Below are 24737 nucleotides of genomic sequence, written 5' to 3'. Positions count from 1 at the left end.
TCTCTCTCTCAAACACACTCCTGCCCTCTTCTTGTCCTTTCTTCATCTAGCGTAGTAGATTTATTAGGTGAGCTAAGGCCCTGGGCTGTCACCACTCAGCACACTTTCCAATCAATAATTGGAAAAATTAATTATCGCAGCCGGGATGCTCCAGTAAAACATTTATTCCCCTATTTGGAATAACAGAAGAGAGGCAGCTTCTATGGCCTGCTAATTCCAGCAATGATCAGTGGATTATTAACGACTAACAGATAGCAGCTAACAGCCTGTTATCTCACGCTTGGACTGGCCAAATGTCAGGCTTATATTACACACGCTCACACACTCATGAATTATTTGCTATGTAGAGTTTTCTTTTTACTTTATTGACTTGCATTTACATTTATTCGTTTGCCATTCGCTCTAATCCAGTGAGACCTGTGGCAGGGGATGCTGTTCATGCATGTGGTTGAGAAGGTAAAAGGTCATTGTTTTGTAACAGAGAGTGCCTTTCTGATTATGGTGGGATTTCACCTCACAACCTTATGATTACTAACCTTTAAAAAAATACGCGTTGCCTGTTAAGCTATATAATTAGCATGTGAGGTGTATAAATGAAGATTTAGTTAGCAATAAAATTCTTAAATGTTTGAACCGGTTTCTTTGACCCTGTGATCTATTATTGACGTGTCGTGATGATAATCTGACCCTAAGATAAAAAATTGTAGGCAGTGATTCATTTGTGAAACATGAAAGCAGATACCATGATACCAGAACAGGTAGAGAGAGAGAGATGGGGGGGCATCCAGAAAAAGGGGGATTATTTAGGCTCAGTTGCAAACTGAACATTTCAGTGATGTTGTGTGAAGACTACATTTACATTGCAAACTCTACATTTCCAGTGTGTTCAACTTCACAGCAAACATTTGGCTCAGAAATTTTTTTTTCCTTTTTTTTATTTCATTATCTTTCTCCTCCCCATTACTTCTGCTTCCTTCTGTAAGAACTAAAACCTGTGCCCAAAGTCCTAGAATAAGCGATGATCATCAACTCATGGTGTGTATAAACTTACAGTGTAAAAGTAACAAGAGTACAGAATACTGAATTCAGCCTCCAGGGTAGGTTTCTCTCTCTCTCTCTCTCTCTCTCTCTCATACACACACACACTCTCTCGCTTTGTTCTCATTTTACTAGGGAGCCACTTCCTTGTGTTGTATTTGGTATGCATGGAAAGAACTCTCATCCATGATATACATTATAAATGAGTTTCCTGATTTAGCACATTTGTTAGGTGCATAAAAAGTTGTTCTTTCACACAAGCATATAAGTGTACACACACACACACACACACACACAGTTACACACACGATTATTGTTGTGAGGCCCTTCCAAAGACATAATTATTAATGAAAGTAATTAATGCTATACACACTAACCTCAATACTAAAAGAAACCCCATTGGCTGATTTTGTTATTTAAATAAAAGCTACAGTTAAAAAAAATCTATTTTCTTTATTTGGACCTGTCAAACATCCTATCAAGGTCAAAACTCAGATATTCCTATCGTTGTGCCAGTCCAGAATCTTACACTATAGCAGATGATATTGGAGTTGATGTGTGAGATTATGAACCAACTCAGCTGGATTTATCTTGAGCCTTAAACTTTTCAGTCATACATCATAATAGAGCGTAAAAGTGAGACATATTAAATCAAGTTTTTTTTTTTCTACAGGAATCCAGACTTTTGTTAAGAAGTAAACGGAGATACACTTTTTTCACTTTTTTACATGGATCTATAAAGTGCTGTAAACACTGTAAACTGCTTCTCTTATATACACGGTTGTACAGTTTTATAAGCACATCAGCTTCTCTGCTGGATAGAGCGGCTTTAACGTCTTCTGTGGCGCTGATGATCATTTTTTATTTATTATGTTACTCTGTGTAACATAATAAATATTTAAAACAATAAAACAATCTTTTTGAAAAATTTAGAAACTCTTCAGTTCATACTGACCCACCTAAACCAAATGACCTAAACATTTATCTGCAAAAATATCTAAAAAAATAAAAAAATAAATAGTCGGCTTTTTTATCACTGTGCAATGTAAGGCAGATTTCAAAGTCTACAAAATGCTAACAGTCTCCTATTTCTGTAGTCTCTGATTATAAATATCAGCCAAATGGAATAAAAATCCCTTGGAAACACATTACAGATTTAGCAATGAAACATCAATATGCGATTTGTTCATGTCGTGGTGCATAATTCTGCAAACAGAAGAAAAAACAAACAATGGGAAATGCAAAATGATTAAACTTGTGTAATAACTCCTTTTCCAATAAGACACACAGCCATCAATTCTGAGCGGACGAAGTGTGATGAATCGATTATTAGTCCTCCGGGTTTGATTAGCAGCTCCTTATTATCCCTGTATAAATTTGCCCTTTTGTTGTTTTGGGAGTTGTGATGTGTATTTACAGAGTCCACACACACATACACACAATGTGTAATTGTTTTGGTAAGCCTGTATTGGTAAGAGGAAAAAATTGCATTTCACACATTTTACCCCTTAACCAAGGCAGCGGTCTGAGTCATAAAACAAAATCATTAATATTGCCTCTGCCGGCTGCTCTCCGTATGAGCGGTCACACAACGCTGCAAAACCAACAGTTGATTTATTGCGTATTTGTCATATATGGAAGCGACCAGATGCGGTCCAGATTTGCTCCCAGCAGCCTGTAATATGCTGATTGTTCTGAATCTATATCCACGGAGCCTGGCGGTGTGTAATCAAATATTACTACAGGAGGAGAGTCTGGCTCTCCGTGGAAAATAGATGATACACGAGCCGCCGCTGCACAGCTGTTTACTCCATTCGATACTCTTTTTTTTTTTGCCTGTAGTAAACACTGTGATTACTCGTATTTGTTTGGGGAAAAAAAACAACAAGTTTGAGGAGACAGGTGGTGCCTTTTTGTTACCAAAAAAAAAAAAAAAAATGGGGCTGCATTCAAATCATAGGCAGAAGACCATGGAGAGCCGCTACGGTAACCAAGGGAGTGTGTGTGCACATCATCACAAGCGGTAGAAGCAGTCGACACACTGTTACCAGGACCCGGAGGATTTGAATTGTTCCGCCGAGTTCAAACAACAGATTGGCAAACGCAGGGACGTCCGTGCTTTTGCTGCGGGAAGCACTCTGTGTGAGGAATGTGTACCGTTTCGGCTCGCCTGACTCCATCAGCATATGGGCAGGAACATCGGGGTGGAGTTTAGACTGACGAAATGTCACTCAGCTGAGAAGCAATCTTATCTAGCAGTTGCAGGCATCTCTCTCCCTCTCTCTCTCTTTCTTTTTCTTTCTTTCTGTCTGCCTCTACACCCTCTGTCTCTTGCACTAACTCGCCCCATCCCCCTTTTCTCCTCCACTTTTGTGCTTGTGTGTGCACGTTCATTCGCTGTCTCCAAGTGCAGAAGGCTTCTTCAAATCTATCACAATTAGAACACATGTTGTTATTTGAGTAGAAAGGGAGCAGAAGGCGATCCCCTCTGTGTCTCCACTGTATCAAATGAGTAAAGAAAGCTCAGCTTATGAAGGCGGAGAAAAGCAGCGAGCTCTCTCAGGACCACGGCTAAACGGTTTCCCTGACAACAGTATGAGTTATTCAACTCTTAGGTTTTGCTTTGAGTGTATGTATATATATATATATATATATATATATATATATATATATATATATATATATATATATAAAATAATTCCATCGATTCCACATACAAGGAAGGGGATCATGTACATCAACCCATCACAAGCAAACAGCCCGTTACATCAGCATTTTATGGCTGGGACAATAACTAGTTCCAAGCGTGCATCCATAAACCTTGCGAGTAATGCCATTGTCTTTAAGATTCATCTCGCTATGGGTGAAGGATGGAAGAAAGAGTCGTAGCGTCTATTACAGGACATCGCATATTGCACGCACATTGCCATTCTGCCATGCGGAGCATTTTACAAGCGCAACTGTTTGCTCTTGATGTTAAGCGATTTGGTCGAGATGGGAACATTTCCTAAATAGCCAGGGATCATTTAATTTGTCTTTCAAACTCAACAGCTTCTGAAGTGCTCCAAAGTAAAGAAAAATAAAAGAAAAGAGTTATTTCAAACTCTGGCCTTTGTGGCTTTTCTCACAGGGACCATGGTAAAGAGAACCATCATCTGAACCTCAGAGCCATGATGGCACAACATCTTCCCATCTTCCCCCCACCCACCATTTTTTCTCACACAGTCTTAGCTCCAGCCCGTTATTATTTACGATGGATAAATTTATGGAATGAATCCTGTGAGGGAGGTTATTCAGTTCCTCAAGGTGAAAATGGATATGTTTAGCACTTAATGAATCCGGCCTGGCCCTCTCCCCCCATATATCAGCATGTTATTAAGCTGTTTTAAAATCCCATTATGGTGTTTCTCCTTGAACAAGTCATGCTTTTATAGCACTGGCCTGTCTTTAAAACTGACCTTTTTAGCTCGCCTCCAGAGTTGGACAGTAAAAGAAAATATGTTTGAGAGAGTGGGAAAAAAAATGTTGATCCTCGCTTCTCTCAAACATTTTTTCAGGGGCTTTCAGGGGCATTTTTCAGAGTCTGAATATGTGTGGGAGCAACGTTGCCGCAGTAATAAAAAAAAAAAAAAAGGTTTCAAATGGCTGAGAAGGCTGTTAGGAACACAGATTTGGCAAGACTTGGCACTCCACAAATCGTAGTTCTTCATCAAAATTCAGCCCGTGTTGCAGAATGAATTGTGTTGCAATTTGTTATGGATCGATTAAGAGCTCCTGAGTCAATGGAGGATTACTGTAAATGGTACATGGCTGTGTCTCTATTCTTGCAAACTATTAAAATGGGTAGTCTTTAAACATCTGACATGTAGTTTGGGTGAAAATTGTTATAATTACTATAGCTCTTCCAATCATTTTAATCTTCTTAGTTCTATAATGATCTAGCTTTGACCTAATGCTGCTCACTGGGGAAACTATCCGTCGTGGTTTTCATTCGCCTCCTTATTTAGCTGCTAAAGATATTTGAATGTATCTAGAGATCTTTTTCATGTATATAAAGACTACTGAGCCTTTCAAGAACGCAGAGAAAAAAGAAGAAGAAAAAAAAGAAATGTTTTTAGCATAATACGAAAAGGCATAGAGAAAACGACACGAAAACGAATAATGAAAAAAAAAATGAACAAGCTATAGAAATACTGGAAAAAAAAGGAATACGGGACACAAAGACTGTAGGGACAGAGGTATCTAATCCAACAAATGCCATTCTTATCAGGTTCTAGTGGATTACTCTGAGCCTCCTAACCACAGAATTCTTTGCTGCCAGACACTCTGCACAGCCTAAGGGCCAGGAATCAATAGGGCTGCATTGATTTCCCTGTGTCCCGAGACAGCCTCCACTTTTATTGTTGTTGCATTTCACTTCGCCCTTACCATTACTGCCACACTGCTACTACCGAGCATGCATAACTGTAGAAATAGAAAACTTTGCGATACGGACTGTTTTTGTCTCAGTAGGCTGTGGAATAATTTACACACAGTTTTGTCCTTGGAAGGTTTTTGCAGACCTGCCAATCTTGACACATTTTGCATAGAACCTCTGCATTTTTACATCAGACCATTCTGCTTTCCCTTTTTTCCCCGCAATAAATATACAACAAATAAACCAATCAACATTAAAATGATTGAGAACTGCATATTAAACGCCCCACTATTAACTGGAAATCCTTTGATTTCACATTATTAATATCTATTCCTCTCTTGATTTTTTTTCCACTACAACAAAAATCGTATGCCTTGGCTAACGTTAGACAAGGATTAACCATATTAACTATATTTATGGAAGAATGTTACAAAAAATCTGATAAAACCTGGCAGTTTCTTTCTGCTGAAAGAAATCCAAACAAACAAACAAACAAAAAAAGAGATTAAATAAGCCTACAGTGAAGTGTAAAATCTAGCAAACAAATCATTTTAATGTAATGATAATTGGACATTGATTAAAAGTGCTACAGTGCATTAGAGCATGTTGGGGTAGAAACTTTAATACTCTTTATATATGGGGTTTTACTGTAACAAGCAGGCAGCAGCTCACCACCACAAAAGTGCCCAGAGGTTATTATATAACTTTGTATCTACTTGTCCAGTTTTCTTTTTAAATGTTATGCATTGATTTGTGAAAGTACTGCATTGTCTGGGACTATGAATTGTTGCTCTACATGACTGGCAGGTGTATCTTTGCATGGCAAGTTTGATCAGGACACATTCTTCTTCAAGTTTTTGCTACATGGAGACTGTTAGTAGGTTAGGTGTGATGATAGTAGTGGGAATATGAACTAATCCCTCCATCTCTCATTGTTTTTCTTTTCACAGATGACTCGTCCCATCCAGGTGAAGCCAGCTGACAGTGAGAGTCGTGGAGGTACCCATCATCTTTTTTTTTTCCTCCAAACTTTTTATGCCACTGTGCTTCATGTTACCTTAGCTCTTGGCTATTTTTTCCCTTTCCTCTGTCTCTGGCTTTGCTCTCGTTCTGTTCTCTCACTTACTTTCTGTCTCTCTGATGGATGCCCAGAGTATTCGTTTTAATTAAGGAGGCTGCGGTTGTACTGAATGGAAAGGAAGGGGCTTCTGCTGCCTGTCTAACCTTGCTCCCCCTGCCAAGCCTATTAACGACACACTGTAAATTAAAAAGTAATTAGCTGGGATATTGGGACGGGAGCCCTGAGCCCCAAGCTCCCAACTAGATGTCTGGTCAAGCGGAGGGGTATATTGTAAACAAGAGGTGTAAACGCCACTGGGAAGTGGAAGTTGGGTGGAGGAGGATACGCAGCTTGCCAAACAATCAATTATATTACGGGGCTTTTGCCAAGACCTTCATTTATGCACACTTAATTCAGTCTCCTCTGAACTCCACCATGTGATTTGTGTTTTTTTATTGTATGTGGATCTGAGATAATACATATGTGTCATACATTGGTGGATTTATTCAATGTGACAAGGCATGAATGAGAGGCTGGTTTAAATCAGTGTTGTGCCATGACTCCCTTTTTGCACAGAGATCTAGTTTGGTGCAGATGGATTAAAAGAATCTGGCAATGTGTCGGATCAGTCCACAATTCTAAACAGCCACTAAAAAAAGCTTCCCGTTAAAGCCTCCCATCTTAGCTTCTGGGTGCCCACCCCCAAATGGACCATCCCAGTAGTAGATAGGCAGGCCTTACTCTGTGAAGATTGATGCCCCATAAAGCCCCATTGATTTTACCATTGTGGAGGTGTGTGTTCGCATTAACCACAACGCTCGGCTGTCTTTGGACTTCCCTTCAAACGGCCGGTTTTAGCACTCCCCAGACTCCCCTTGGCCATCCTCAGGCTCCCTTATTGCCTGACTCCTGGTGATTCCGGTGGAGATGGAAAGCGTGCTTAGGCCAGACCCAATAGTTACACATCATCTTAAAGAACAGACCCGAGTAGCACCTCAGGAGCAATCCAGCACCAATGTGACCATAATGGTTTTGGGGGGATTTCTAACCATCTTGAGCTCTGGCCTGTAGATTCCTCTCTGCTCCAGTCATTACGGGCTTGCTCAAAGCCTAGTGCCGAGTGCTAATGTTGCTTCTCCACATGGACTTGGCTTCTACTCCTAAAGGTGCACGATTCATGCAAAATAATTTAATTACCTTCCTGCAGTCATGGGGAAATGGCACCAGGGATGGACAATACTCATTCTCTGGGATTGAAGAAAGTTGTGTGGTGTAGCCCAAGGTGGAGCTACCACTTCTAATTACACTCCTATTCTCATTAAGTGGTGAAAAGGTCATACTTGTTTAAAGGGAAAAGTAAAAAAAAGAAATGAATAAAAAAAAATCAAAGGTCCTACTGGAGAAGACCTTCAAAAAACCTTGAGGAAACCCTAGTCCATCAGGATTATCTGTCTCTAGTTATTAAGACTGCAAAGATAATTTGATTAAACTGTCTTCCTCATTCAGTTGTCCCTGCTGGTCACATGCATAAAGATCTCCTCATTGGCTTATCTCGTTGACACATTACCTGCTTACATTAAGATGGTGGGGCATTTTCATTAAAAGTGCGCTGAATGTCGACAGGTTGCACAGCTTGAATTTATGAGGACATTCTACCTGCTTGTGATATGCCTGTGATATGTCAGGAGCATGCAATTATCGTTTCTGCAAACTTTAATGGAGCTGGAGCTTTCAGCTCGCTGCCTATTCCAGAGGAAACTATTTTGTTATGGGTTGAAAATGATAGAACTAGCAAATAAGTGTTTTCGGAGAAATGAGAGCTTTTCATTCTACTCACCCAGCAATTCATAATGGTGGAAAGCATGTGGGAGCTTGAAACTTGCAAATTAAAATGCAAGGAACTTCCAAAGCACCATTTTTTTTCACTTTACATTGCTAGATGACAGTATGTTTATTGCAAACTATTATATCCCTGGTTGAATTCACATGCACACACTCTCTCTTTCTTACCACACACACACACACACACACACACACACACTCGCTTCCTCTCTCCCCCGGGGCTTAGCTATGAAACTGATTTTACTTTAGAGGCAAGGCTGATGACCGGCACAGGCTGAATATAAAATTGGTAGCTATTACTATTTGAAGGGCTGTTCAGTACCCCTCAGTGGCCTTTAAGACCTAACAGAAGATAAATCAGTTTTAGTCCCTTATGATTTTTTATAGATTTCCAGTCCATCCTCCTGTACAGATCCACCAAAATCCCACCATCCACTTGGTTTTGACTTTTCATGTCTTAATTTTAACCCGTTTTCTGTCTGTCTGTCAATCTGCTAGTAGAACAGCTTACTCTATTCAGAGAGTTGTCCATCAAAAAGAAATAATGATTTCAATCCATGTATGTCCCAGGCACACACACACACACACCACAGATGCAACTGTGCGAGTCTTCCTCTCAGCTCGTTGCTCCACTCATGGCCACTCTCCTGTGTTTGTATTAGCTGCTTTCTGAAGGACAGAGGGCGGAATTGCTTGAGCTCACTCAGATGCAGCAATGAGGAGAAATTGACCAGGGGAAGCAGAGAGGATCTGTATATTCTTCACTGGAATAATGAGTCTGTTGGCCTGGGATGTGCACACATACACTAAAAACATCAGCGCTCCTTTACATGCAGGACATTTTGTAAATGGTTGCTGGATTGGGCCTCACTTTTATTCTGCCAATGAAATCATTTAGCTAAACAGGAAAACCTATATAAATGAGTTAGTAAGCTAGGTAATAACCTAATTAATGCTACACAGTGTAATTAAATATTAAGACAATCCCCCAAGATTACAAACTTAAATTTAGCTTCAGGCAGAGTTGAATGCTGTATTTTGTTCTAAAGACACTCCATAGAGCTTGTCGTAAAGATTGAACACTGCATCATTAACACTGCATTTCTATGTAAACAGCTATTCAGCATGATTTAGGAGCATTAACCTTTACATTTACATTCACAGTGTCTAATCCAGTGTGTATTCACCTCACTATCAACATTCCTGGCACAGGGTCCAGATCCATCTCGACCCTGACTAGGACAGTCATAAAGACTTATTCCAGAAGCCATCAGCTACCATAAACTAGTTCTGATGTCACTATAACATTACACCTGAAATGTTTTTCAAACAAATAGTTTAATCACTTATTTATAACTAAATGCCAGCTGTGATGTGTAGAAAGTCTTGTATTTATACCTATACTATTTGTGCCCTAATGACATAATGACCATAATGAGTCTTATGTCACACAAAGTCCAATCAACATCGAACCTGACAAACATATTTTATAAATCTTTAAATCAGTTTTCATGAAGGACTTATGTAGACCAGTAAACACTTCTCATAAGTAAAATGTAATTATTAAAACTGATTTTTTAAAAACTCATTTATGTAATGCTTTAGTATTATTCAGGTGAAAGACAAACTTCTTGTTTTCCTTAATCTTCTATTAAAATGCAATGCAAAATGATTTCCCTTCCTCCGAACACCTGACTGTGTCCCCGTGTATGCGTGAGAAATCATTTTGCATTGCATTTTAATAGAAGATTAAGGAAAACAAGAAGTCTGCCTTTCACCTGAATGATGACTGTGTCTCCGTGCATGTGTGGAAAATCATGTGGGATATCAGAAATATGTCACATTGCAGAAATAAAAAAAACACGTTCTGATTTCCTCTTCATATTATCTTTCAGTTCATTAAACAGAACGAATATGAAAAGAGGAAAGACAGATTTCGTTTTTCTAAATATTTGAAATGCAGGTTTGGTATCTATAATTCAGGTGGGTTTTTTTTTTTACATGCCTAAGAAATGTGCTGTTCATATCAGAAAAGAAAAGAATCTACAGACTCAGTGGTTATAGCTCAGTAGACACACTGAGCTGTGCTGCTTAGCCTTGGCTGGGAAAAGGGCAAGTGAAGGGTCATGTGCTGGAAGCAATGTGTGTTTTTCTGACGAGAGAGAATCTATATTTCCTGCTTAGATTGCACTCGACTGGGTGTATATATATATATGAAGTCGCTTGGAATAGGCTGACAAAGATAAAGCCATGTTAATCCCTCATATAAGGGCCAGCACTTCATTATATTCTTATCCTAAGGCACAAGGTGTGCCCTGTGACTGAGCCAAGACACATGCAGACTGAGAATCCTTTGAGCATGCAGTCATAACGTTGGTGGCATTCCTGTGAGAGGGATTGTATGACTCACTTGTTCCATTCAACTTATATTGATTCCGTCTGCTGTACTCTGATTAGCCACAATATTAAAATCACCTGCCTAATATTGTGTAGGTCCCCCTTGTGCTACCAAAACAGGTCTGACTCTTCAAGGCATGGACTCCACAAGAACTTTGAAGGTGTGCTGTTGAATCAGGCACCAAGATGTCAGCAGCAAGTCCTGTAAATTGTGAGGTGGGACCTCCATGGTTCAGGCTTGTTTGTCCAGCACATTCCACAGATGTTCAGTCAGGTTGAGATCTGGGGAACTTTGAGACCAAGTCCACAATTTGTAGACACTTTGTCATGTTCCTCAAACATTCTTGAACAATTTTTTGCAGTGTGGCAAGGAGCATTATCTTGCTGTAAGAGGCCAATAAAGATGTACGTGGTCTGCAACAATGTTAGATAGGTGGTAACATCCACATGAATACCCCAAAGTTTCCCAGTAAATCATTTCCCAGAGCGTCACACTGCCTCTGCAGGCATGCCTTCTGACCCATAATGCATCCTAGTGCCGCCTCAGTACCGCTATCTGTATCTGTATGTGTTGAGTGCACCAAATATTCATATCTGTATCTGTATTTGGATTTAGACCTGAAATTGAAATGGTCTAATCCAAATTTATTTGTTTGTTTTTTTGCAAATAAATATAAATCCTAACACTGGAAAGTTCATAATTGGTCCCAAACTAGAGATCCTGATGCATAATTATTGATTTTATTTGTTCATTTAAAAAAAACAACAACAACAACAACAATCTAGCAGCATCATTTAAATGACTGGAGTCTTGACCAGGCACTTACTAATGATGAATGAACAGACCTTGTAATTGCATCATGCAGCACCGCATGTTCATGTTAATGACTGTTGTCTTTTTTGTCCGGTCAACTCCAGATCTGACTTCTCGTCCACATGAAAGGCATATATTATGTCCCTGGCCTCTTGGTGCACACCTTTAGTCTCAAACAAATGCCCTGTGACAGTTTATGACAAGCTTGAATAATAATAATATTAATAATAATAATGTGCCTAAAATTTATATCTGTATTTGTATTCATTTATCTGTTCATTGTAAATAATGTATTTATATTCAGTTGCACTACTAATATAGTCATATAGTCAGGGGAATAGCACAAAATGTTGGATTCGGATCACTAACTGAAATAACAGGCAGATAAGCAGGACTTACGCTGGAAGATAAAGATTTGATTTATTACTAATATAATTTTAAATATAATATTGCTATAATAATAGAAAGTATCAAATTTAGAAATGTAAATCAATTATTTTGCAGGCTTTGGGAGGTCCACGGTTAGTCAGGTCCACCATTACGTGTGGTTCAACGCCCCTGCACTGAGTGTTCATATAACACTCATCTTTAGCTTTGTGATATTCTCTTGGCTGGAAAACAGAAAAAAAAGTAAGAAACCAAATCTTAAATCCCAGAAGAAGAATGTTCAGCGATGACCTTTCCTGATACAGAAAACTTATATGTACTACAGAAGAATAAATATCTGAAAAAAATAGATTAAAAGTGTTGAAAATGTAATATATGAAATGTATAAAAGGAAAAAGCCTGTTCCTTAATGTAAAACTTGGCTCATATGAGAATTCACATTTTCCTCACAGTTCAGCCATCCAACAAATCATGCCCTTTTAGCAGTACGCCTACACCCTCTACAGCTAACAGACGCGGAGAAACACACACACACACACACACCCTGCCGTAATCACACGCATGTAAAGCAGTGTCTAGGAATTCATTTTACCTCCTGTGCAGGGCTGAGCCAGAGGACCACCAAAGGTTGCTGTTGAACACAAGAAGGAAAGGTCAGAAATCATGTTTAGTTTTCCTCCGACTGCGAGCTAATTCCAGCCAGCAGATTGTGTCCCTGTTGAGGCGAGGCGGTGCAGGCCGGAGCAGAAGGGCGAGCAGGCACAAGGTGATCCGCTCAGCCCTGCTGCTGTCACCCTCAATAAGAGCCACTCCCTTATCACCATCACAATCACCTGGAGAAACAAACTCGCCGTCTTATCCACAAGCGAGGGAGAGCGCCACAGGACATTACTCAAAGCAGCAGCCTTGATGCACATTCTCCATTTTTCCCCCACCAGCTCATGTGCTCAGTAGATTTAATATGGAATCAGAATTGTTTCATTCAACACCAGCGCACTAGACGCGGATCACACATCAGCCAATTCCTTCACGATGTCTCATTATTTTCAGACCCTTTTTAATTTGAAATAATCACCATGAAGAATAACAATTGCGTACACCGGGTTTATTAAGTGCATCCCTGTCGTACACAGTAAACTGGCAACTGAGCGTATGTACAGTATATTCTTTTTCATATACACAAAAGTTGCCAGTTTATTAAGTGCATGTAATAAACCCAGTGGGTTATGAATCTGTAAATTACACTTCTTAAATCCATTTACTTGTTGAATCTGCGTTTGTGTGAGGATTTCTGGGGCTGGTGTTCACAAACCTAGACTCATGGCTTATTATTTAGTCATTTTGGATCCGTCTCAAGAGTCTTTGAAGCTTATTATTACTAGGGATGTGTTAATGCCAGTACTGGTAAGAGGAATCCATCCAATATCCAAAAGCTCATACTTGTATGAGTGAGTAAAAATACATGGGTGCAAACATCCATGTATTACAGCATCCTCCTACAGTCTAAGCAATCTGATAAACCAGCTTATGGTGTTTAAAGAGTAGATTTAATAGAGCATGAGGGTGGCTGACCTTAGCGCACAGCGAGACAGGTCATTAAAAACGAACCCAAGGTTTCGTGATTTGGGTGCACGCAAAGGTATAAGCGAACATGAGGCAGTAAAGTGAGCATGGAAGAGAAATTGTTGCTTATGAAAAGAAAAAAGAGAGAGAGAGAGAGAGAGAGAGAGAGTGTAAAGGTGCAATTTGTGCCATCTTGTCCTCTGTGTTCATGGGTGTGAAAAAAATGGCTTTTCTACATAATACCCACCATTAAGGTCATCACACAGCACCACTTCTGCACAGCTTGACTTTCGTTTAACATATAATGAGGCTATTTTGATTCCATGATTATTTAGTGCATTCTTATATTGCTCTAAATGCAAGCTACCAAAGCACTGGTGTCTGCTTCTATAGAACCATGTCATTTTACAATCTGTATTCATACTATACAGTATGCTTGTTGCTGGATGTTGCTGTACAGATGTTGTTGATAGGAGTATGTGCGCTCGCTGTGGGCTCGCTGATTGCACACACTCTGAAGGAGGCTCTCTGGGTGTTCTGATTGGCCGGCTGGGTCAGAAGGAGCAGAGCCAAATCACTGCAATCACCAGGCTGCTCCCTCTCACGCCGCTAATAACGCTCCTTCATATGCAGCCGCCTCATTAAAGCCTGCATAGACCTACTGCCCCTTACACACACACAAACACACACCTCTTTTCATTTCCTATTTTGTGTAAGGGAGCACAAGCTCATGTTCAGCAGAAAACACACACAACAGGTATATGTTTAATAGAAGAGAACAAAATAATATGGCTCTCATATACAAATAAAAAAAAATACAATAATATAATACATACATAATCAACCTGAACTCATGGCTTAGTATTATGGTTTGGATCTGTCTCAAGAGGCAGTCAGTGGAGGAGTACAGGATTAATATTAATAATAATGATTATAATAATAATAATAATAATAATAATAATTTTATAGTGATAATCATATGGATCATGGATTTCTTACCAGTAAACTATATATATATATATATATATATATATATATATATATATATATATATATATATATATCATATAATACCAATATTATCATATTCTATTATCACAAGTTCACCCAGACACAGTGTGACAACAGATGACATGAAATGATGCCAATTATCAAAGCGAAGCAGACTGGAAAGGAAATGAAATGTTCTGAGATTTCTTAATGCTTATCGGGTCACTCATATCAGTATCAGTATCTTTATTGACGAGTACCAAACAACATACTCGTACTCATACTCCATCTGGTATTGCTTCATCCCTATATATGAGCATTAGCTCTTTATTTTGACAGACGCACACATAGACACAGACAGACATACAGCCAGTGGGTGGGAGCAGCCCAGATGGGGTGGAGCAGGTTCTGGGCTCCGTGCAGGGCGAGCAGCTCCATCAGCAGATGGGAGGAGATTAGAGCTGCTGAGCCGCAGAGCCGCACTGAGACGCAGCACGCAAAACAGCAGCCTCCGGAACATTCCGCACAGCTCCAGCACCATCTGAGTGGCTTATTGCAGCCTTCCCACACACTGCGCTCACTTTTAAATATCTCAAGGATCTTTAATCACAAGTGTGCTAAATCAAACGGATGAATATTACATGTAAAATCCAAGGCCACCAAACAAAATCAGCATTCTGATTGCATGTAGGAAGCTTGGGGCTTGGATTTACACTATGCTTACAGACCGGTCTTGTATCGAGTGCCTCAGACAAGGTTGTCCTTCTGCAACGTCTAAAGCAACGGCACCCAAATGAGATTCGATTCACCTCGATTACCTTGTAAAGAGAAGCACTGGTCTCAGAAGGCCTGCTGTCTAGTGCAGTGTGTAATTAACTGGACACAGTTTTTTGTTGCTTCTGACACTTTTGCTTGAAATGAAACACTGACTCTGAGGTTAAAGGGTAATTACATCTATCTGTGGCAAATCATAGTAGGTACATACATACATGCCTTTTAATACAAACTGCACTGTAACCTCTTATATAAATACACACACGGTGGTAAGGTACAGTGTAACAGATTAGAAAGAGAGAGGGAGAGAGAGAGGGAGTGAAAGAGAAAGAGCTATTCAAAATATCTCTAAAATAAGCTTCTTCTTTTTCTGCACTTTCTTTTGTACGTCTTTTTTTAAACCCATAATTCAGCACACTCCAATTCCCCATGGTTCAAAGATCTAAAACACTATGTGAATAAAAAGTGTGTGAGGCATTTAAGAAAACCTAAAATAACTTTTTTTTGGCCCCAGACACTCGGGAATGTGTGATGAGATTGATGAGAGAAGTGAATGAATTATGAATATGGCACAAGAAGCGTAAGAAAATGTTACCCATTTACATCCCGCTTTATCTGCGCCTTAATAGTGTTATAGAAACAGCTTTGGGGAAGACTTTTCCATGACACAGGATGTGACTCACAATATATAGGTTAGATACTTCCAGAAAAAGAAACTACATCCACACACACTCAAATATATATATACATTCATATATGCATGTGTGGATGTATATTTTTGATTGTGTGTAATTTTTAGATCCATTAACTACTTTTTAAAGATATAGTTCTTCACATAACATCGATTCGATTCTTGCAATCAACAAACCAAAAAAAGTATAGAAAATCAGCGGCTGTTATAAAGTATGCTATAGTGTGATGAGACTTTGAAGAATTCTGAAGTCAGAATCATAAACCCGTGTTATGAACATCCTGGAATTAGAAAGTCAGCCCTTTTTTCTTCATTCAGTTCTTTCCCCTTTAAATCCTATCACTTTCTCCCTCTTTTGCTCTCCTCATTCCTCAACTCCGTCCATCTGTCTGCAAGACCTGCCACGGATCGTTTACAGCTCCATTATTTATGACGCCTGCCACACATCCAAAAATAGCCCAGCGGCAGACAGCCGTTAGACCTTGGAGCAAAAACACAGGCCTGCTTGGGGGCCATCATTATGCTAAAGTCATGCTGCTCCATGAGACACAGCAAAACGGCTCTAAACAGTGCTTACTTGAGCCGATGGCAGGAGGGGTGGGCAAGGCAGCTCGGTGATTCCCCTGCTGGCTAAACGAGCGTGGAAGTAATGGGCTGGCTCGTTTGGACAGCTGGAAAAAATGACGGAGTAACCTTTTGCTGCGGAGCATGAAGGAATATTGTGCACGCTGGTCTCTTACTCATACCTGTAGGTCTGCTCATACACTTTATAGCTAAAGGTTTGTGGACATCACAACCACATGGGCCTGTTGAACATCCCCTTCCAGACTTATAGTAACCTCCAAACCTCTGGATAGGCTTCCAATAGATTTTGGAGAGTTAGTGAGGTGAGGCACTGATATCAGATTTGAAGGCCTTGCATGTACCCAGAATTGTGCAGGCCACTCGAGTTCTTCCAGTTCTCCATATGTTTATGGTTTTTGCTTTGTGCACAGGAGCATTGTCATGCTGGAACAGCTTTGGGTCTCTTAGTTCCAGTAATTGTAGTGTTACAGCATACACAAACATCCTATACAATTCTGGGGTGGGGGTGGTAGCTTAGTGAATCCCAGGTCCACCGTGCTACCTCTACTGGGCCCCTGAGAAAGACCCTTAACCTTCAATAGCTCAGTTGAATTAAATGAGATAAATTAAGTTAAATTAAGATAAATTAAGTCCCCCAGCATAAATGCTTCTGCCAAATACCTGAAATGTAAATTCTGTGAGTCCAGCTTTGTGGCAAAAGTTTGGGAAAGACCCACATATAGCTGTGATGATCCATATACTTTTGGTTATAAAGTGAATATTTGAAAAGTCATTATCCACTTGTCCGCATTGGACATTTTTAAGAGGTTCCTTGGTGAAAGTGACTATCAGTATCTGTAGTGTGTGTTATAAAGCAGTCATTTTTTTCTGCATCTTTCTTGCATGTTTACTTTTAGTAAATTTTTGTGTTTTTCCTTTTTTCTCTACTTAATACATACCACACACACTAATACATAAACGTGTACACCATAAATGATTAAAAAATCCTAACACATCATTCATTGATAAATTAAACAGTGTTGGCATCTCTGTGGTATAAGCTTATATATAAAACAAATATATTTCAAGGTATCACACCACCACTGTGTGTATCTGTTTCATATAACAGCACAGTCCATAACTGACATATTCTACACTCTAGTTACTATATCATTCCCTCAAGGATTTCGTGGGTTTTTTTGTGAAAGAAAATGTGTGATTTTGCTGCAGGTTTTGTGTTAAATTTGCGATGCTGCTTACTTTTTTTGTGGAAACTATCTGAACTGGTGAAATTGCAAGCACAGGATTCTTATTTGAAACTCCTAGCAGTGAACACACACACACATATATATATATACAATTACTTGGAATTAATGATAGCTGTACTCATGTTCAACACACGGGACTGCTATACGTACTGAAATGATAGTTTCACTTCTGAAGAATAATCTTTGCCAAGGGTACATGAATGCATGAAGACTCCAGAAATGAATGTATGGAAGAAAGCTGACCTGCTGTAGATTCACAGATTGCTTTCCTCCTAATAAACATGAAGGAAAGGCTACGAACACAAAGGCAGCCGAAGGCTTCAAATCCCCTCGTGCCCCACCTTCGGCTATTGGAACCCTGACCTGAAACCTGAACCAATCTTTTACAAGTACCTGGACTTCAAAGCGCACTTTGATGCGGGACAGGCTCATTGGCGAGATCAGAGCTGAGTGGCTTTTCTCTCCAGGTTAGCTTCCTCCAAGTGAACTCCCGACTAATGACAGAGATGCACTATCATGAAAAACCAGCAGAAATCTCAGTGTGAGGGAGGACAGACGTGACGAGCAAGAGGAATTATTACACACACGCAATTACGATGCAAGGCCGTGATAAGAAAGAAACAAAAGGCGCCCGAGGTGTGTTTGTGTTCTATATGCAGTTTTTACCGACGGTGGTGTGTACTTGGGTTGTGTGTACCAGTACACTGCTGACATTAGTGTTAGAACTGCAAATTGCAAATGAAACACATTCCAGTAGCAGTTTCTTTTCACTAGGTACTGACTGTAAAAAACAAATAACATTCATTCGTAGGCAGTAAAATATTTGTTAAAGGGGTTTTTTTATTACAAAAAATAGAGAGAAATTGAGAAGGAACAATATATATGTTAGTACGTATGTATGTATTCTTATTATATATACTGTATATATAGTGCACAAGCAGCTCATTAAGTGAGTGACTTCGCGCTCAAAGAGACAGAACTCCTCAGATCGCAATTTTCTCAAGGATATTTGTGAGGCATGCAATTACACAAATCCTCCCTTTTATAAATGTATGCCTAAAACACAATCTAATCAAGCACTGAGTGAGCGTTCTGCATCTTTTCTCCAAAAGCTCTACACTGATGCAGATTGATGCAAATGCACAGAGCTGTGCTTGTTCCCACTGCCTCTCAGCAGTAACTAGGTTGATGTTGGAACAGTGTTCTGCATGGATAAAAACCTCAACGCAAGCAGATAACTGCAGTGGAACTGTGAGGAGGGTTACAGTTTTAGCTTATACATATTTGTTGGTTTGCTTTGTTTATTAGACAATTAAGTGACACATTTAGTCTTAATTCATATATATATATATGGTCATTACTTTATTATGCGTTTCTCTGTAGCATCAAATCAATGATCATTCAGTGTAATTTTTTTGTTTTGACATCCCTTGGATATCACTAGTGGCATCCACCAAGGCTCCGCCCCTATTAGCCCTAATGTTCATTCTTTGCTTGGACTCTCCCCTGTATGCCGGTCAAAGGGTCCTTTAACAGCAAGCACAAGATCAGAAGAAATGATGGGATGAGAATAGAGCGAGAGTCAACATCTAGATGTTTTGAATGCACAGAGCAGCATGATGGCGAAAGACGCCACTTCATGGAAATGAATATGTTGAGATGGTCACTCAGAATCTCGAGGCTTGATCAGGTCATGAATACAGATGTAAAGATGATAGGAGTGGCACACTTGCACGAAGCACAACAGGTCACTTTATGTGTAGCGACAAACACTTCATCACTGAGAGAGCTCTCTGATTCAGCTCTGGAGGACACCAACCATGCTGGAGACCTTGGTGAAACATATCTCCATATTTTTGGTTGAACCAGCTGGTGATGCTCAGCATATTCAGCAGTGATGTGTCCACATAGCCGGGCATCAGTGTTTACCTGCAAATAAATGGCAGCAATCGTTAAGAGCACTTTAACTCATAGAGATGCTAATAGATGTGGAAGCATTTTATTTGACAATAATTTCCCTTTATAATATTTCCATTCCTTTTCTGGTTGATAGTACATTGTACACGTTTATTTTGCTGCTGCTTCTCACTAGGGATGTTTTTTATTTTTTATTTATTTATTTATTTATTTATTTTTTTATTTATATTTCTATATTCCATCTTTTCTGGTTTTGATGTCTTTGGTCGTCTCGGAGTTGTCCACTGGTTGCCGGTTGTGCTAGAGCTTCAGACTCTGCTCTGGGGGTGTGGTGAAGGGTTGGATGCATGTGTGTGTGTGTGTGTGTGTGTGGTTTTTAATTCCCCAGACATGATGCACAAGTGTTTTTCAAAAAGTGCTACATTATTATTATTATTATTATTATTATTATTATTATTATTATTATTATTATATTTTAGCCAGATATTATTTGACAGTTTCGCAGATATTCTGTAGCTGGCTACCTTTTTTCTGTGACAATATTCAGTGCCAATGTAAATGGAGTAAAAGTAGACCCTTTAAATGCTGACTTCTAATCCTTCTCTGTACACCAGTTGTATCGGCTCTCTGTGTTAAATCTTCTCTATATATATCTAGTCCATTTCTTCAGGGTTTCCAGGTTGAGTACGTTTGTGGGTCTCGCAGCATCCAGATAGATGACATGACAACATCATATAATGAATCAAAAAGATTTGAAAAGTATTGATTTTTCCCCCTCTTTGCGTGAGCTTTTCAGAGGTGGTGTTAGTTTATGAGACTCACACACACACACACAGTGTTCAATACTCCCATGTTCTATTTATGTCGCATGAGATTTAGAAAAAATGGCTAGAATCTCTTTAAAGCTGTTTTATGGACAAAAAACTTGGACCTGGCTATGGACATCTGCCTTCCACTAATATTGTGAGGGAATAAGGGAGCAGTGAAATATGCTTGAGGGAGAGCGACATGACTGCTACTGCTAATATCCTGGAAACTGGGATTCGCTTCGAATGTGCAGGACCTTGAAGCTACAGTGAAGGTGGGAGTGAACAGGACTGAGGCTGATTTCATTTCAGCTAAACTACATTGTGGAGCTCACAACAGATTGGAAGATATCTACAAATCAAATCAAGCTTGTTTCTTTAGCAAGAATTGTAATGTCATATTTGGGAAGGCATTGTTGATGGGACTGTACTCCCAGCAGAGATATAATGGCCCAGCATGCCGGTAAATGTCATGTCAGTCCCCGCTGCTGCTGTATCCTCCCCCGCTGTCTTTTCCACGGCTATTCTTAGTCTCCATCATGTACAATCTGCATTATTAATCTGGCAAAACAAGATCCTCAAATTCATTTAAAGAAGAGTAAACAAGGCGCTTGCTGATGATCATTATCCCTTTCCTCCCTGCTGCTTGCTACTTGACACACCAGGCAGGTGCACGACTTCTTCGAGGCATGTTTCGTGGCCATGGAATTACAAGCACGTCTTTACTCTAAATACACTGACAAACAACCTGCTCTTGTGCATGAAGCCCGTTTACTTGTTGAATAATGAACGTCTTTAAACACTCGCTCCTCGACAGGCCCTCGTGAATCAGAAGTCCTGTTTATGTTTAGAAATGAAGAAGCCTTGTGTTTCCTCCTCGCTTTAGCCACATGCAGGGGACCTGAATGAGACGTGTGAAGGAAATAATCACATATCGCAATATTTTAGCCCTGCTGCTGCATGCATCTGAGGTGGCGAGTCAGCGGAACATCCTTCAGCCCTGTGCGATCTGCCATCAGCGCTCGCTCCTGCATTTATCTCCCTGCCGCACTGCTGTGCACAACCGGCCGTGGCTAAAGGGCGAGTATAGCTGCGAGGAAAAATCAGCCTCACACTATAAGATCCTGCACACTTCCCCATCTTCACTCTGCCTGACTTTCTTTCTCAAATCCTCCACTTGCCACCTGAGCAAAATTATTCTTTTTTTAAAACCCGTTTTCTCCCATTTGCTAATTCTCACCTACCGGCTACATGTAGCTGAAATGCATGTGCTTCCTCCAGGGCAGCATATTTTCTAATGACTACTCATGCTACAGTCTCACTGAGCAGCTGATCACACTCAGAGGAAATAGGAAATCTACCCTCTTCTGCACACATACTGTAGATTTCCCTTTGGGTTGAATAAAGTATCTATCTATCTATCTATCTATCTATCTATCTATCTATCTATCTATCTATCTATCTATCTATCTATCTATCTATCTATCTATATGAGGTCAAAGACTTGTTCTGAGGTGGAAATTTACCATCATTGTACACTGCCATGGTTTTTACCCATTATTATTTAAACATTATGAAGAGGAACTGGTAGCTCAGTGGTTAAGGCACTGGGCTACTGATTAGAAGGGTATGAGCTCAAATCCCAAGACCTTTAATCCTCCTTTGGGAGATAACATGAGATCAGATGAGATCCTGAAGGTTAGCCAGGCTGATCTATTCACTATCCTGTCCTCTGGTGGTGTAGCATGTAGTACTGTCTCCTCACAGCTCCAGGGTTTATGGAGATACATGGGTTTCCTCCATGTTCTCTGGTTTCCTTCAACCTCTCTATGACATACTAGTAGAAGTGCTAGCTCTAGCATAATACATAGATATGTATTATGTATTTTATATCCTGTGAATGACTGGAGATCCGCTACAGACCTTCACCCTTCACCTTGTGGTCCCAAGATAAATGAACATATGATTAAATGAAGGATTATTGATACCTGAATCTATCCACATTGAAAGGATAAACAGCAGTAAAGTGAAATGATCACCACAGCTCCTGTGTTTATAATTCTAGAGATGAATAATAATAATAATAATAATAATAATAATAATAATAATAAAGTTAAGATTCAATTGTGTTTTTAAACGCTAGACCAGAATGTTTATGCAAACTGTTGACAAAATGGCTGTGATGCCCGAAAGCTATGAAACCAGTGATCACCCATGAGTGAAAACCACAAACTGGTGTTCCTCTTGAATGTAAGCTCTTCTGAAGCAGCACATTTGGCTAAGGATCAGCAGGTGCAGTTTGACGGCTGGCAGTAGCAGTGCCATGTGTTCTCGAGCACCTCGCACTGAGCACTGACGTGTTTGGAAACAGGAGGCACTGGCATGCTCCAGAGAGAACCAGCTGGATTAGGCTTGCCAGGATTGTGACAACCCAGCGTTTTGGCGCGAGTGCACGCCAGCCTTACGTTGGCACCAGCGCAGAGCCACTTATAGGTCTTGTGTTAACATGGAGAGCGCACTGTACCGAGGGAGAGCATTTAGGAGCATCTGGAGGAGCTCGGTCTCAGCTGCGGCTTTTAGGACAGGTGCAGTAATAATTTTGGCTAGCTTGTTTGGGGATATAAATAAAAAAGAAGTTCGATTTGTACTGTGCATTGAGAGCATGTACAGTTGTGGGTAGATATCTCGCAGTTTGAATCAAAACCTTTTCTGCTTCACTTTGATGTCAACGTTTTTCATTCAAATAAATCACACATCACATGGATAATGGGTGTATGGACACATTGTAAAGCAAATTTGAAACAATTTAAAAGAGTAGCAATGAATCAGCATCAGATGCTAATGCAGGACAATTCAAGCCAGTGTGCAAAACACAACATATTAGGCTATGGCTATCCATAAACCAGAATCTCACCTCCCTGGTGAAATCTAAAGTGCATCTCCAAATGGTGTGAAAGCCTTGCCAGTCTACTGCAAATTAGCTTAGTGAATGCCATTGGTCCAAACCTTTCTGGAGGCACTTTGCTTATCAGAGCTGTGAAACATGGCTTGCATGATTAGTTAGACTAACAAAGGCAATTGCCTAAGTCTGCCCGGCTGTTTCTGCAATCTGACTGTTACTTTACGAAGACAGTCGAAAAAGGCCAAGGTAAAGCAGGGGCTATGCATGAGAATCACGAGAGAAAGAGAAAAGCAACAGCTCTAGAGAAGGATTTATTCAGTTAAAACAAATTGGTTTGGAAAGTATGAAACCAGGATATGCAAGCATTTGAGTGAAGTTAAAATTAAAGCCTGTGGATAGAAGGGCAGCTTCCGGGTTAGTTTTTTTTCCTGCTATGCATCACCCCCTGTCAGCTGAAGGACTTCGCTGCTCCTGGTCCCTGGTGGTCCTATTATAGGGCGCCAGGCGTTGTGGGGGATTAAATTGGCGGCATGTGCTTTCAGTGGGTTTAGCCAACATGCTGGAACCCACGTGCCGGATTCGGAGGTTTGTTTGGGCTGGAATACGGTGAGCTCGGTAGATCCACGGAAGCCCACAAGAAGTGATGTGCAGCTGTGCGGCCGCAGGGGGCTCAGGGATTCCGGCCCCCATGTCATTACTGAGAGAGAGAGAAGGAGAGAGGCGTAATGTTCAGCAGAGTGACACAGCTACGAACAGCTGCAGGCCATCCATCAAATCTGGTCGAGTCCATGCAGTTCCTCCCGTAGCATCGGTGTGTCTCATTCCTAGCCTTTCTTTTGTCAGCTGAAAGATAGTATTTTGGAATTACAATATTACAGAAAAGCCACTTTATATAAGCTGTTGACGGGGTGGAAAAAAAACATGATTATCCCACTTTTTAATTCATGCCTTGCCCTGGTACTTAAAGAATTAGTGGCAATTTATCTCAGAGCAAGTGAATTAACAGAAATAATAGAAAAGTATAAAACGAGATGTTAAAAAACAACAAGCAGTGATGAGACAGAGCTGTTAGAGTGAAGAACAGCTAAAACGCAGTCTCCTGCCTGCCCGCTGTGCTTCTCCTCAACACATGTATTAATCACGTTCTTTACACACAGAATTTATCACACATCTGACATATGTGCGTTTTTGTGCTGAATTATCAGAATTGTCACTCATACAGAAACTCACGCTGATATTCCTCTATAAGCCTTTAGCCGTACGATCTTACGGAAAGTATAATGAGAGATTGAGGGAGATTTCGTCTC

The 24737-nt window shown here is 40.1% G+C and overlaps 1 protein-coding gene across 4 annotated transcripts in view; it reads left to right on the top strand.

The window, feature by feature from the left end:
- Positions 1 to 24737, top strand: part of celf5a (cugbp, Elav-like family member 5a) — a 182974-nt gene that overhangs the window by 90680 nt on the left and 67557 nt on the right. For all 4 annotated transcript variants that reach the window (XM_058401743.1, XM_058401742.1, XM_058401740.1 and 1 more), the window contains exon 3: positions 6406 to 6454. In XM_058401743.1, coding sequence (XP_058257726.1) covers positions 6406 to 6454 — 49 coding nt within the window. The remainder of the gene's footprint in view (positions 1 to 6405; positions 6455 to 24737) is intronic.

This window comes from Hemibagrus wyckioides, linkage group LG10 (assembly GCF_019097595.1).
Source record: "Hemibagrus wyckioides isolate EC202008001 linkage group LG10, SWU_Hwy_1.0, whole genome shotgun sequence".
NCBI lineage: Eukaryota > Metazoa > Chordata > Actinopteri > Siluriformes > Bagridae > Hemibagrus > Hemibagrus wyckioides.
The sequence above is the reverse complement of the archived record's forward strand: the minus strand, read 5'-3'. Positions and strand labels throughout refer to the sequence as shown.